The sequence below is a fragment of the Amia ocellicauda genome, chromosome 3, assembly GCF_036373705.1.
Source record: "Amia ocellicauda isolate fAmiCal2 chromosome 3, fAmiCal2.hap1, whole genome shotgun sequence".
Lineage (NCBI taxonomy): Eukaryota > Metazoa > Chordata > Actinopteri > Amiiformes > Amiidae > Amia > Amia ocellicauda.
Genome location: NC_089852.1, coordinates 10,666,048 through 10,682,206, shown reverse-complemented (window position 1 = coordinate 10,682,206; position 16,159 = coordinate 10,666,048). Strand labels below are relative to the sequence as shown.

The following is a 16,159-nucleotide window of genomic DNA, read 5'->3' as shown; positions in this document are numbered from 1 at the left end:
ACTAAGGACCCTCTAATTGAGATGTGAGTTCCTACTCTAATTCAATGTAATACTTGAATTACATTTTGCAGTAGAACTGTAAAGTATGTGAAAGGTTCAGAGAGTATTAAGTTAAATGTAAATACTTTGTCCAAAATACTTCTGAGCTTTTATTATGCAATTTTCACATACACATTAATCTATCTATCAATCTCTATCTATCTATAGCAAACTATTAATTTGAATTTATTATTAACAACCGTAAACCCTTCATCCGACCGCTAGAGGGCGTATTTAACTGTAATTAGAAGTATTTTTCATCGAGTTCAGCTGTTTGGAGGGGGGGCAGCAGAGAGTAAAAAAAACATGAATGAAGAAACTGTAGAAACACTTGACAATTTTAACACAACATGCACTTAAATCACTTGCTTGTCTTATGTATCAGGAGTAAATAAGGGGAAGTAACTCATGAGGCAGCAGGGAACATTCAATAAAACCATTTTAATCATGTTAATCATTTAATCATATGAACAGGTACAGTGGGGGAAAAAAGTATTTGATCCCCTGCTGATTTTGTACGTTTGCCCACTGACAAAGAAATGATCAGTCTATAATTTTAATTGTAGGTGTATTTTAACAGTGAGAGACAGAATAACAACAAAAATCCAGAAAAACGCATTTCAAAAAAGTTATAAATTGATTTGCATGTTAATGAGGGAAATAAGTATTTGACCCCTTCGACATAGTACTTGGTGGCAAAACCCTTGTTGGCAATCACAGAGGTCAGACGTTTCTTGTAGTTGGCCACCAGGTTTGCACACATCTCAGGAGGGATTTTGTCCCACTCCTCTTTGCAGATCCTCTCTAAGTCATTAAGGTTTTGAGGCTGACGTTTGGCAACTCGAACCTTCAGCTCCCTCCACAGATTTTCTATGGGATTAAGGTCTGGAGACTGGCTAGGCCACTCCAGGACCTTAATGTGCTTCTTCTTGAGCCACTCCTTTGTTGCCTTGGCTGTGTGTTTTGGGTCATTGTCATGCTGGAATACCATCCACGACCCATTTTCAATGCCTTGGCTGAGGGAAGGAGGTTCTCACCCAAGATTTGACGGTACATGGCCCCGTCCATCGTCCCTTTGATGCGGTGCAGTTGTCCCGTCCCCTTAGCAGAAAAACACCCCCAAAGCATAATGTTTCCACCTCCATGTTTGACGGTGGGGATGGTGTTCTTGGGGTCATTCCTCCTCCTCCAAACACGGCGAGTTGAGTTGATGCCAAAGAGCTCGATTTTGGTCTCATCTGACCACAAAACTTTCACCTAGTTCTCCTCTGAATCATTCAGATGTTGGCAAACTTCAGACGGGCCTGTACATGTGCTTTCTTGAGCAGGGGGGCCTTGCGGGCGCTGCAGGATTTCAGTCCTTCACGGCGTAGTGTGTTACCAATTGTTTTCTTGGTGACTATGGTCCCAGCTGCCTTGAGATCATTAACAAGATCCTCCCGTGTAGTTCTGGGCTGATTCCTCACCGTTCTCATGATCAGTGAAACTCCACAAGGTGAGATCTTGCATGGAGCCCCAGACCGAGGGAGACTGACAGTTATTTTGTGTTTCTTCCATTTGCGAATAATCGCACCAACTGTTGTCACCTTCTCACAAAGCTGCTTGGCGATGGTCTTGTAGCCCATTCCAGCCTTGTGTAGGTCTACAATCTTGTCCCTGACATCCTTGGACAGCTCTTTGGTCTTGACCATGGTGGAGAGTTTGGAATCTGATTGATTGATTGCTTCTGTGGACAGGTGTCTTTTATACAGGTAACGAGCTGAGATTAGGAGCACTCCCTTTAAGAGAGTGCTCCTAATCTCAGCTCGTTACCTGTATAAAAGACACCTGGGAGCCAGAAATCTTGCTGATTGATAGGGGATCAAATACTTATTTCCCTCATTAACATGCAAATCAATTTATAACTTTTTTGAAATGCGTTTTTCTGGATTTTTTTGTTGTTATTCTGTATCTCACTGTTAAAATACACCTACCATTAAAATTATAGACTGATCATTTCTTTGTCAGTGGGCAAACGTACAAAATCAGCAGGGGATCAAATACTTTTTTCCCTCACTGTATGTACCAGATTTCCATCTCTAGTTACACAGATCAGATGCTAAATGACACTGAGACATTAACCTTACGGGGCAGTATGAGGTGGATATACCACATATTTGAGCAAGTAGTAGGAGAAGCCTAGTCTAGCCCACCCCACCTCTTGTGAACGCAGATCCTGCCAGCTTCCTGGCAAGCACTGTATGCAGTGAGCCACAAGGGCTTTTCCTGTTACTTTGCCGAATACATATACACCTTTTACAGTCAGTTGTTTATCTACTATAACTGTTAGTGTGTTTTGTGTGATGTATGTTCTGCTTTGTGAAAAGAGATATGAAGAGCGTTGAAGAGATTAGGACCAAGAACCCTTCTGCACAAGCCGAGTCGGTGATCCCGAGCCTGCAGGTCAGTCCAGTGCTGTGTCCGGTAGGTCGGCTCAGCTCGAGTCCAGGCAGGTGTCACAGCGGAGGAGAGTGTGGAGAGGGGAACTCAGAGATCCGATGGTTGGTATAAAGGATCATGTAGGGAATTACCATCCCTGCCAAATGCGATGATTCATGGGTCTACCGATGCACCATTATGTTTGTTTTAATGAAACTTAATAAAGGTTTCTAGATGGGAAAGCTGATTAACCTTTTTTGGTTATTGTGTTTTAAAATATTTATTTTCATTACTTTAGAAAACCACTGCATACACAAATGTTGAAAAAAAGCAAGAGCTTTTTATTAGGAATCTGATTGTCTCTATAAATCAGTGGTGAGTTTTGAAATAGATGATGTAAGAGTGAACTCAGGAACAGGATGTGGGCTGGATTTGAAACAGCAATTAAAATGAAGATTGTGTGTGTTACCGTGTCAACTGTCATGTCAAGCAAGAATATGCTATGACTGGAGGAGTTATGCAAATGTTATTGTCTATGGGTTTTTGTGAGCGGTACAGTTGTACAGTACACTTTTTCTATGGTGAATGTTACACAATTTGTATTGAAAAGTTCTCATAGGCCTGTGCTTCAATCCTTCACTGATGTAATGATGGCACTTCTCAAGGCGCTCACTAGATGGAGCCGTCTGCCTTTGTGAATAAAAAGAACAAGGTCATGTCATGTGAATAGTATATTGCATTTGTATGACATTTTACAAGTCAACATGGAGCCATGTGATATGAATTATTGCTACTGCGAGGGTCAAGAATGTTTTTTGATTGTTCTCTCTTTCTGTTGTAGAGATTTGATGGAAAAGCAGAAGATCCAGGTAAGGTTTGTTTCTCACAAGCCAGAGGGGTTTATCTTCATTAAGGGGTGAGTGTGTGTTCTTGTGCCTTGGCAGCAGGTTTTACCCCATCAGGCTGTTCATCTAAATGCCTTTAAGAGTAATGGGATGTAAGGCACAGCTGGTTATTATAGTCCATTTAAAATAACTGATTGCTTTAAAAAACGATAGGAGTTATTCAGTTTTTCTGTCAGGTAAATGATAGGCTTTATAATAATAATAATAATAATAATAATAATAATAATAATAATAATAATAATAATAATAATTATTATTATTTTTATTTCTTGGCAGACGACCTTATCCAGGGCGACTTACAACATAAGTGCAAAACAGAGAGGGTGATAGTAGCAGCAGCAGTAATGGTGAATTGGCTGTTATTAATATGAGTGTTACTTGTGCAGTTACAGGAAGACCCTACCTGTTCAATTCCCAGTCGGGGGCGCGCCGGTGGCTGTAGGAACAGAAGGATGTGCGTTTCATGTGTGGAGTGGCTGGCACAGGACGGGAATGGAGACCCCATCACAGTGTCATAGGGACGGGCTTTCGCATCAACACTGGTTTCTATTGCATTTCATTGTTTCCCCCTAATATTCTATGTAGTTTACAAGGGAATGAATGAACAAATGCTTACTTCGCAGTCCTTATATGTGCAGTTAATGGCACTAATATATTCTAAAAGTAGTAATTTTCCTCACTGAAGAGCAAGAGGCCAGGCTGAAAGGATTAGGCCAATTTCATTACGGTGAAATGACACGTGCAGAAGAATGTCACTGTTACCCTGTTTTGTGGAAATTTGACATTGCATGTTTTTTTACACTGTTTAATGTATGTATTTTAAATGTATGTAACTTAAAAATAGTGGGCTTGGCGGTTATAATTAATGGTTGTTAATGTCATGTCTGATTGGGAGATGGAGATATCGCATGGTAGCCAGAATGAGTTAGGTATAATAGCATGAAGCAGACTTTACATGAATTGGTAAAAGACATGAAAGCAGAAATGAACTGTTACTTATAAATGTAAGATTGTGTCATGGATCGACACCTCACAGTCAGGTTCAGTCATTGAGGATAAGTTTAGTAATGTATTCTGTGGCACTGTAATAGCTTGATGTAGAAATCCCACAGCACACAATACAGTATCTCAGGCCTTACCCTACGTTTCTATATGGAAGCCTTGGCCTTATGCTGTGGTCCCGGAGAGCCAGAGGGTCTTGTGATTTAAATAATGATCTGCTCCACTTTAAACTGAAAATGACAATACAATAGGGAACCGCAGTGATTTTACATGATCTCACAGTTCACTCATGTCTTCAATTCCCCCTCAGCTCAGGGCATTTACCACACAGGCTGAATAACAACTGACGTTTCTAATTAGAGTTTCAAAAAAGTTACTCAATAGTTTAATTCCAAAATGCATTGCATTACTTGTAAAACAATGACTAAGCATAACATACTTCAGTACTGTTTATTGCTTCATCTAATCACATTGTTTTGGTTACACAAGAGTCACTACATTAACACACACTACCTTTAGCACAACTTCATCTGTTCCAAATAATTGTCACAGAAACGGTCTTCAGGCTGTAGCCACTGCGGACAGTTCCGCAAAGTCTCAGACGATGGCCTTGGTGGGCTGCAAAACACATGGTCAATAAGGCATTAACTTAACTCACTCAAATAAATAGTTCTATCTGATCTGATTCTACCTGATAGCGCTGCTCTGAATTAGGGTTCAATATGAAAACTCCCCAAATAGGCACAAGACTATGATTAACCACTTGCACAGCTTGAAACGCAGCAGTAAAGAGCTGGTACCAGTGCAGGAAAACTGACTGACTTCGTTTTTTTTGTTTTGAGTTTTTATTGTATTATTATTAATCCCGGTTTCAAAGGGAATAGTTGTCGCTTTTTGATCATATACTAATCAAAACACATTTGACTTCCCTCAATGTGTAGTACTAAACAAGTCTACCTAATTTATTAAAATGATTGAGCTGAATTTATAAAGAAGAAGCATCTGTTTTTAATACCTTGCCCTACATCTTGAAGAAAAACTATAGCCCCCATGCCCAGATGTTCAAAAAGGGGAACAAAAAACATATCTGTATTTCATTGATTTCCAAAATAGGGATCATATGCACACACTGCATAAGGACTCAAACAACGGTTAAACTTGGAAAGTCTGAGACAGAAACAGATTATACAAATTAGATTTATACACACAAAAAACTCTAAGATCAGAAACCAAAATAGATTTGTTTATTTTGGTACCAACAATCATTTTCTTTTCTAAAATTCTGTAAGCTTGATCCACACGGTTTTGTTAATGACAGTCAACACAGGATTAGAATGCTCGTGGCCACAGTTGAGAGAAATCAATTTTAACAATGTTTATTTCATAGATATGTGTGTATGTGAATATTTAATAATTTAGTTTTCAAATAGTTAAACACAGATATATAGATAGATATTCAGATATTAAATGTCTGTATTTATAAACAATGTACCCCCAGTCATAAGTCAAGAGCCAAACAATTTGCTACTGTTTGATGACTATCAAGTAGGTTATGTATCAATTAGATTGTGCTTATAATAATACAGGTAACAGAACATTAAATTTAAAGTATTACCATAATCCTGTTTTTAATGTATACTTATGTATTATATATGTGCCAGTTTTCAAGTGTATTGCAGACAATAAATCATTTCATTATACTTGTTAAAATTAATTCCTTTTCCAACTGAGCAGTACATCACTCAGACTTGGTGCCAAATTCAAACACATGACTGTGGAAACCATATCGGTTTACATCGGCCAGTGAACTGCAACTGATCTTTGTCACTGGGTTTGAATAAGCAGAGTTTGATATATGAAAATGGTCTGCTAATAAGTAACCAATTAAACATACTTCAAATACATTTATAGAATGACAAGATGATTGATTCTCTAAGCTGGTGCTAGAAGGAAATCATGCAGTTTATTGGGCGCAACAAATGAGAAGCTCATGTTGAGGAGACAAGCTGTGAAGCATGCATGGCAGATTTTTTCCTGTTTGTCTGTTTTGGATCTTAAGGTCCTTGTAAGAACTGAGAATGTATGGATTTCAAAATATCCCAAAACCTGTCCCACTGTCTATCCAAAAGCTCAAGTTTGGTCGCAATTGAACTTCTCAGCAAGTTAACAATCTGAAAGCACACCTCCCAGTCCACGAGCAAAACAAAACATCACAATCTCTTCAATCCTATTCATACTTATATTGTATTTGTATTGAGCTGAAGCTTTTCCCTTTATGGCTGTTCTCATATTATATTTTTCCCTCTGCTTCCCCCTACCCCCAGTCCATATTGTATTGTCTCTCACCCATTCTTGCAGCTCAGATCTAAAAAGTAGTAATGGCTGGTTTCAGTGATCTCGTTCAGTACTAATCTACGACTACTCCACTAGTTCTAACTTGGGTCTGTGAAGCCCCAAGCATGCTACTTCCTGAAACCGTATTTAAGATAAGGGGTTTAATTTCCCAACAAATAATTGGCCTTTGATAACATGGTCCTTACCACTGATCCGAATACCAAGTGCATTGATAGCGTCTTATTAAGCTAAGCATCAATTAATCTTCATTCTGCAACCTTTCTCATTGCCCATTATTTAATTTGCCCTGAGTAATGAGAGAGAGAGAGCGCATGTAATTGTCTATCTCTGTATTTGACTGCCTATCTGGATGCTATTTTTATGCATGCTCATGTAGGCATACACTTTATTTATTTATTTTTGGAAGCAAGTAATATATTTACAAAGGAATAGGCTGAGCAGCCAAGGAATGTTTTGCTGCCTTTTAAATGTATTTTCACCCGTGACTGCTATATCTTGAATCCAATGAACCAATTCCTCTCTCTTTACAAACCTGTTGAAGATCGCTGTTGGACAGCTGTGCACTTGGGAAGGCAGCGTTATTATATTTATTTATTTTTCAAAATGGCTGATAATGTTTGTTAGATGTGTTGGTGTCTTCCGTTTTACATTGCCAGGGATGAACTATACAATTCCCAAAGTGTTTTGCACATGATTTGTTGCCTTCTAATTTTATGCTACTACCGTTGTACATACACATCTTAAAATGAAGCCTATTCATATCCTGTAATACCATTGAGATATTTGTTATTAGAGCAAACAGTTTTTCAAAGAGTCATGTATATATATTGTATATTCTGACAGAGCTGGACTCTCCTCTGTACTCTGAAACCCCCTTAGTACTTTGCAACACGAGGAATGAGCTACATAAACAACGAGAGACCAGAAGTTCTAGTGACTGAACTTTTATTTAAATTAAATCATTTTATGACTTTTAAAGCATTTAAATCTTACCAAAAGACTACCTTTTTTCTTTGTTAGGTATTTTATTTATTTATTTATTTTCCTGTTGTGTGAAGAACATGGAAGAAAAAAAATTAGGCCTAAGTCAACTACTGATCTAGCAAATCTAGGAGTTTGATGTAAACAGAGAAGTCAAGGCACAAAACTTACTGCAAAAGACATGGAATGAAAGGAAATGAAAAGAATGTTAGGTACATACATATTTTAAATACATGTTAAAAGGAAAATTTGCCATTCTCCCCCCTGGTGTAGAAGCTATTGGTTTTTTTTTATGTTTTTTTTTTGCTTTTTTTAATTTTTAATTCTTTTTTTATAAGGAATGTTATGCCGGTCTGTGCAGATTACAGAACTAAGAATCTCAACTATCAGCAATCATGCAGCACAATGTGGATTTTGCTAAGAACGAGAACTTCATGTAAACTTTATAAAAAGCATTTTTCCTTTCAATCTTTTTTCCTCTTTCCACTCCCCGTTACTTTAAAAAATAAGTTGTATGCATTGATGCACTTAAATGTTTCATACATTTGAACAACAGACCTTGTAAAGTAAAGTGAATGCATTTATATAAAAATGTTTTTTTTGCCTCTGCTAATTAATTAAAAATGGAAGAAAAAAAAGAGAAAAACAAAAACAATTTGTGGTTTTGCCTAAGGAGTTAAAATAAAGAACCCCTCAAAATTAAATATATATATATATATATAAAATAAAAAATAAAAAATAATGAGGAAAAAACATGGTAATTGGGGAATCGGCAACCCTTTATCTTCTGCAAGGCTTTCCAAGTTCTCAGTCTGTTTGTTTTCTTTATAAAAGCAGATAAGCAGGAATCATAAGCCAGTGCAGTCTGTCATGATGTGTCCACTCCTCTTTCTGGTCATCAGAGCTCTTCAAGTAATCCTAAAGGAAGCGCAGGGGAAAAACAATGTCACTACACTGCAGTGACACAGCAGCCAGGGCGTTCCACACGTAACCAAGGTCACCTTCTGACCCTCTGTTGAATATTACAGTCAGTTTCTCGTGCTGAACAACACACTGGAGGTGGTGGTTTTTATGGCTTTATGGCTACGTCCAAAGCAACCAATTCCCATGTAATCTACCAGTCAAGTTATTTACCCTCAGATGTTACCATGTCACTGTCATGTGTGCAACTTGGACATGTAAAGATTGTAACTGTCGCTGTGGTAAGGGCATCTTCTAAGAAATTATTAATAACTTCCATATAATAGTTGACAAAGTTGAATTCAAGTAAAATAATAATTGGGATTTGCCCAGTGTGGCTCCTATATCCCAGTTTGACTTGTTGCATATACTGATAAGTGATTTTAGCATGGAAAATAAGAGCTACAAGGATGTTATTAGAAGCATGTGTTCAGTATATCACCATGTTAGAATACATCAATCAAAACTCACACATTCACCAAAGGCAATCACTGTTTTGACATGTCATCTAATACCTCTTAAACAAGTGGAACAGCAGTTTAACTGGTTCCAAATTCACTCATGTCCCGAATGGGTTTCTCATATTGGATGCATGGCACAGGAGAGGTATGAATAACTTTGGGAATAGAGACTCATTCCCAGGGGGGTTTCTCCAAGCCAGTGCACAGACCACTGCGATGACTCCCCCAGTTACAGTGACTGTGAGTCCATAGTGAAAAGGCAGGCTGTGTATCTGTCAGGTGTTCTCACTGACACAAATCTGAGGTGCAGTTATTCTAACAGGAAGTGTTGTACTCGATAGCATGTGCTTTTCAAATGTCTCTTTAGGTGCGCTCTTATCTTTTTGGTTTCGTGCAGCTTTTGAATGGGGCTGCTTTGTGGTAAAACAAATTGTTTGCATGTTTCCAAATATCAGTATAATGCAATGTATAGATAAATAAACCCTACAGCTGAGTTTTGATTAAAAGTTCCACCAATAAACCATTTGATCAGGGACCTTGCAGAAGCTCACCTTCACCTCCCGCCGCTGCGTGCTTCCTTTAGAAGAGGCCACAGTCCTTCAGGTTGTTCTTAATGATGACATCAGTGACGGCATCGAACACAAACTGCACGTTCTTGGTGTCGGTGGCGCAGGTGAAGTGGGTGTAGATCTCCTTGGTGTCCTTCCTCTTGTTCAGGTCCTCAAACTTGGTCTGGATGTAAGTTGATGCGTCATCATAGTTATTGGCTCCTGTAAAACAAATGAAGAGGTGAAGAAGCAATGAAAAGCCACATCAAATCACTTTATGAGAAACTTTTACTGTGAACTTTTTTTTTCTCCATGTTGGTTTTTAACGTCCACTGAACGTTTGTGAATTTGAAGAAACTCCAGAATATGTACTGAGGTTGCAGTAACTGTTGTTTTCTTATTTAAACACTAACTGAATCCATGTGGTGGTTAAAAAAAAAAAGAAGCTTGCTGGAGCTAACCATTATAAGATTAAGGTAAAATGCTAATGCTGTGAGGATATCTGTCTACAGGGACTTTATTTCCATGGGGCCAGGGGCCAAAAAGTGGAAATAAAAAGCCCCCCCATCCTTTTGTATCGCTCCACCCTCCCCGAAGAGGCTCAGTGAGTTGAGCGCGCTGTCGCACACATCTGGGAATGATAAGGCAGCTCAGCCTGGTTTAGGTCAGGCTGCCTGCAGCCCCCAGCATGGAGACTCTAATAAAGAAACAAAGACCTGGAAACTGGCATAACAAGAAACACTTCCTAGCCTCACTCCCAACGGCAGGATATTTACAGCTCAGAGTTTACTTCTGAGGGGAAAAACACTGCAGAAGCCAAAATAAGTGCACGTTCCAGGTAGCACAAATTATGTGTATTGTACATGGATTATATACACTCACCTAAAGGATTATTAGGAACACCATACTAATACTGTGTTTGACCCCCTTTCGCCTTCAGAACTGCCTTAATTCTACGTGGCATTGATTCAACAAGGTGCTGAAAGCATTCTTTAGAAATGTTGGCCCATATTGATAGGATAGCATCTTGCAGTTGATGGAGATTTGTGGGATGCACATCCAGGGCACGAAGCTCCCGTTCCACCACATCCCAAAGATGCTCTATTGGGTTGAGATCTGGTGACTGTGGGGGCCAGTTTAGTACAGTGAACTCATTGTCATGTTCAAGAAACCAATTTGAAATGATTCCACCTTTGTGACATGGTGCATTATCCTGCTGGAATTAGCCATCAGGGGATGGGTACATGGTGGTCATAAAGGGATGGACATGGTCAGAAACAATGCTCAGGTACGCCGTGGCATTTAAACGATGCCCAATTGGCACTAAGGGGCCTAAAGTGTGCCAAAAAAACATCCCCCACACCATTACACCACCACCACCAGCCTGCACAGTGGTAACAAGGCATGATGGATCCATGTTCTCATTCTGTTTACGCCAAATTCTGACTCTACCATCTGAATGTCTCAACAGAAATCGAGACTCATCAGACCAGGCAACATTTTTCCAGTCTTCAACTGTCCAATTTTGGTGAGCTTGTGCAAATTGTAGCCTCTTTTTCCTATTTGTAGTGGAGATGAGTGGTACCCGGTGGGGTCTTCTGCTGTTGTAGCCCATCCGCCTCAAGGTTGTACGTGTTGTGGCTTCACAAATGCTTTGCTGCATACCTCGGTTGTAACGAGTGGTTATTTCAGTCAAAGTTGCTCTTCTATCAGCTTGAATCAGTCGGCCCATTCTCCTCTGACCTCTAGCATCAACAAGGCATTTTCGCCCACAGGACTGCCGCATACTGGATGTTTTTCCCTTTTCACACCATTCTTTGTAAACCCTAGAAATGGTTGTGCGTGAAAATCCCAGTAACTGAGCAGATTGTGAAATACTCAGACCGGCCCGTCTGGCACCAACAACCATGCCACGCTCAAAATTGCTTAAATCACCTTTCTTTCCCATTCAGACATTCAGTTTGGAGTTCAGGAGTTTGTCTTGACCAGGACCACACCCCTAAATGCATTGAAGCAACTGCCATGTGATTGGTTGTTTAGATAATTGCATTAATGAGAAATTGAACAGGTGTTCCTAATAATCCTTTAGGTGAGTGTATATATATATATATAATCCTTTTGATTGTTGATTGTTCCTGGATTGTTCTATTGTCTGTCAGGTTTAGCAGAGCAAGACCTGTGTTTTGTTTTTATGGCATTACATACATTTTACTGATTTATCTGTTCAATATCCAAGACTGGACTAGGAAATAAACATAAACCAACTGAACTGAGGACTGAGTTCTTTGCCTGTGAACGGCAAATGAATCTGAACTGTGGAATAAAACTAGGGTCTGTCTAATAAGTAGCTGAAGCACTACACATGACAATGAAACCCACAGAAATCCAAAAGTAATGGATTTTTTTTATCCATCAGCAAATACTTCATGTATTAATGTAATTTATTTTATCTTTATAACAATAAACACAAAGTCTGGTTGAGACAAATGCTTGCAAGCCTGTTTTGGCCGTGCTAGGAAAATAACTGAAAGATTATGTGAAGTCTTCAACTGAAGACGAAAAGATTAACCTACCTTCCTGGAAGAACATTCCTGTTGTTCTGATTAAATCCACTCTGAAAGGGTTAAGTCTCCCTGTAGTCAGTGAATACAGTAGAATTGTGCTCTCTACCTTTTAGTACAAGACCACCTTGGGGTACAAAGTACATTTCAAAGCTGCCTGGTAAAGCTTCCTGAACCGCAGATTGCTCTCCACATCGTCCACACTGTTATCGCAGTGGGTGATGGCACAGATTATGATATTTTGGAACCCACTTCCTTCAGCCTTTAGGTATAAAGGAACAGCACAGTTCATGGGCTCTGTCCAAAATCGCTGTTCGTATATATATATTTTTTCTTTTTGTTTACTGTACCTAGGAGCTGGGTGGTTTAATTCACTTTGTCAAATTGGAAACAGTAGCAGCCAACTTATCATCAACAGCCTAATGCTACCACCCCAAGAAATGTCTGCTTCTGGCCTCTCCACAGTATCAGCCATGTCAAGCTTCCTGTTTCATTTGTAAGAACAATAGGTTGAAAGAGATAAAACAAAAAAGAAAAAAGAAAAAGGCCATTGCAAAATCACATTGTGAGAGTTCCCTGTAGACTTCAGCTGCTGTGTTGCTTATTTTAGCACAGTAGCTTGTGGTTGGCAAAGGAAGATCATAGTGATTGGTTATGTTTCTACACAGGAAAGCCTGCAGACGTTCGCGAACTCCTACCATGGGCATGTAAGCTTCTACACACTCCACTTGAGAAATATTTTAATTTTAATTTTAGACTGCATACCAGAAACATAATTATCATTACATTTTGGATTCACTATTAATATTTTAAATTATTATATTAATGATATATTATCATATTTTATTTATTTATTTATTTATTTATTTTAACAAAAAAGGTAATGTAATGTATGGATTCTCACCAACAAGTCAAGGCTTTTATATCACTATTTCTGAGTAAAGCTTTGTTGCCCAATATTTGGAACTAAAGGCTAGAATAACGTCCACACGATGCCAGGGCCAGGTGCGGTACCTGAGTATTCGGGGAAGCAGATAGACAGGGGGCTGCGTGTGATCTTCTCCTCAAACAGGTCCTTCTTGTTGAGGAAGAGGATGATGGAGGTCTCAGTGAACCACTTATTGTTGCAGATGCTGTCAAACAGCTTCATGCTCTCGTGCATCCGGTTCTGAAAGAGGGAAAGATAGTTCAATGATTAATCAGGAATGAATTCAAGTTTAGATTCTTCTTTTCTCTTAAAGACAGGAAAACAAAAAGACATTTACATCTCATGGCCACAAGCGGGCATTTCTGTTTTGCTATTATGAAAAAGAGTAAAAAGAAAGAACTAAATACTAGGTTTCATTATAATGTACTATTGATTTTTATACAAATGAAAATATATTGTATGGTTACATAGAGATCTATATTTTTAATGAAACAGTGAAACATTTTTTGTCTAATACATATCATGGATACAGAAACTGAATTTGTATTTTAAAAGATTTTTCAACAAGCTAAGATTTGGCCTCAGTTAAATAAAATTAATAAACCTAGCAGCTAAAAACTGTGGAGCACCTCCAAACAGAGGCATAGGAGAACTTGTGGATGCATTTTCCTTACCATCTCCTCATCCTCAGCCAAGACCAGGTCATATGCACTCAGCGCCACACAGAAGATTATGGCGGTCACCCCCTCAAAACAGTGGATCCACTTCTTTCTCTCAGATCTCTGACCACCAACATCAAACATCCTGAGTAAAAAGCAGTGAGAGATGGAGGTGACATGCATATCTTGATACCAAACCTTTTACATTTTGCTTTTAAGACACAATCCAGGAAACACACACACAAACACAATAGAATATCACTGAAAACAAAATATTGAGCTTACACCTGACAAAACAAGGATAGGTTGTATCTGAGTGGTCTGAGCATTTTAAGTTGTACATGCTCTACTGTGGTCAACACATCTTTTAAGGTGTAGATATTCTTTGGTGCTTAGCTGATGCCAAGATGAAGAAAAAAGGCATCTTCATTTTCTTTAATCTTCTTCTAATACCTTCTTGTACAAATCTAAGTTGGGGTTTGAAGAACTGCGAAAGAAATGCAGTTCTTCAGGGTTTGAGTGGTAGCATGCGATTTAAATTGGGCCCCGGTAGCGTATCATTTGAGCGTATGTTCAGAATAATTATTTCCCCATCTTCCTGTAGCTCGCAGTGAAAGCAGTCGAGTACAGTCCTGCAGGAACAATAAGCTTTGCTGAGGAGTTATTAGTGAGCCCTGATGCTGCTGGGAGCACTGTGTTATGTAAGGTGGCCCTCGTGAGTCATTCATATTTGCACATATTTATAACAGGCTTAGGAACAAAAACTCGATTCAAAAGAGGTCCCTTTTCTTGCGGAGCTTGAGCAGTGAGAGTTTTAGGGTCCTTTGGGAGACCAGCTCCTGCTATTCTTTTGACAAGCGCAGTGATAAGCTTGGACACCTCTCCTCCCCATTAACTCAGCTTGCTTTAGCCAGCTTGCACCAATTAGGACCAGCGAGGCTGCCTGCAGTCTCGCTCGTCTCAATATTGCAATGGGACGATCCCTAATGGATTGGAAATGTGATGGCTAGTTAAACTTTCAGGCCCACACCATCATTCTACATCACTTCTGCAGGAAGTGGAATTTAACATAATGAGCTTCTACATGTTGGTGGAAGGACTAGGCTGACGCACGACACAGGTTTTGTACAGCTATTACCTGGTGAAAACAGCTTCTTATCACATGTAAAACTAGAAATACAAAGATTCCCCACAAGAGAGAATTCGACAGTTTGAAAAAGTGCTGGGCAAGTTCGAGGAATAATGATTAAACAAAAGCGCAGTGAAGCACAGCAAGAAAATTCTTCCCGGAAAAAAATGCAGACGGAGAATTGGTGGAGTGGAAAAAACATAACGGGGAATTCCAAAGTCACCGCACAGCCACCGATTTTTGAATGGATACTGGGTTTACCAATTTAAGAGCGAACGACAAGGGTGATGGAGAGAAATACAGACACTGAGTGAAATTAATCAAGTGAGAACCAGGTTTCCTTTTCATATTACATTCCACGAGGGGCACAGATAGATTAAAACAACAACAACACAAATGTATTATCAATCACAAATCTTTGCCCTCAAAGTACCTCAGTACCATCACAAGAATAAAGCTGGATTGCAAGAAAGCCGAAGTTCAAGTAGGGAGTTTCCCCCTCTTTGTCCATTTAATAGCAGAGACACCTGGGACTGCCAGCAAAGTATACTGTGCTTCTGAGAAAAAGGTAATTATTCATACAAACGGTTGTAAGGGAAAGCTAGCTGAGGGCATCAATAAAGCCCTAAGAAGTGAGGTGGTTATTAAGCTCTGCTGTACTAAAGATCCATGACAGAGCAGCTTGGAACTCTCCTAGACTAATTGCACTGACCTTTCTGGATTCTTTATATGCTTTTCTATGGAAGTTTTATTTTAAATCCTCCAGACATTTTGTCTTCTTTAGTGAACAAGCAAGAGATTCCTAATATAACTGTGGAACAAAAGTCAAGCAGTATTTACTACACACAACTGAGAGCCGAACACTGAACTAATGAGAACTTGGCTTCAAGGTCATGTGAATAAAGTCATGTGCCTTTACTAGCTGGTTTGCATTTCAACTTATTTTTCTTTTTCTTTTTTCTTAAAGGACGGTTATCTTTTTATTTGTCAGTTGTGAATGTCTGCCGTTGACACGGATGTTGTCATTTCAGTGGCATTTGTTGGCATTTTCATACAATTGTATTGCCATGGTTGTAACTACACAGCCAACATGATAACAGTATTAAGGTAATTTATACATCAGGTGTCACCATGTATTATTCATTTAAACACGATGCATCTCGTGTGTGTCACAGTATATAGTCAAGTCAGTCTTATGACACCTGGATACCAA

At 39.0% G+C, this 16,159-nt stretch overlaps 1 protein-coding gene and 1 long non-coding RNA gene across 2 annotated transcripts in view; one reads left to right on the top strand and one right to left on the bottom strand.

The window, feature by feature from the left end:
- The first annotated feature begins 2,379 nt into the window (after nt 1–2,379).
- LOC136736574 (uncharacterized) lies at nt 2,380–6,064 on the top strand. Its single transcript, XR_010811685.1, has 3 exons — nt 2,380–2,481; nt 3,299–3,373; nt 3,749–6,064. It is a non-coding gene; the product is annotated as an uncharacterized LOC136736574 (long non-coding RNA).
- Nucleotides 5,587–16,159, bottom strand: part of LOC136736558 (guanine nucleotide-binding protein G(i) subunit alpha-2) — an 86,813-nt gene continuing 76,240 nt past the window's right edge. The window contains exons 6-9 of the mRNA XM_066698124.1: nt 13,833–13,962; nt 13,245–13,398; nt 9,673–9,891; nt 5,587–8,618 (exon numbers count right to left, since the gene is read on the bottom strand). Coding sequence (XP_066554221.1) covers nt 9,701–9,891; nt 13,245–13,398; nt 13,833–13,962 — 475 coding nt within the window. The 3' untranslated portion in view covers nt 5,587–8,618; nt 9,673–9,700. The remainder of the gene's footprint in view (nt 8,619–9,672; nt 9,892–13,244; nt 13,399–13,832; nt 13,963–16,159) is intronic.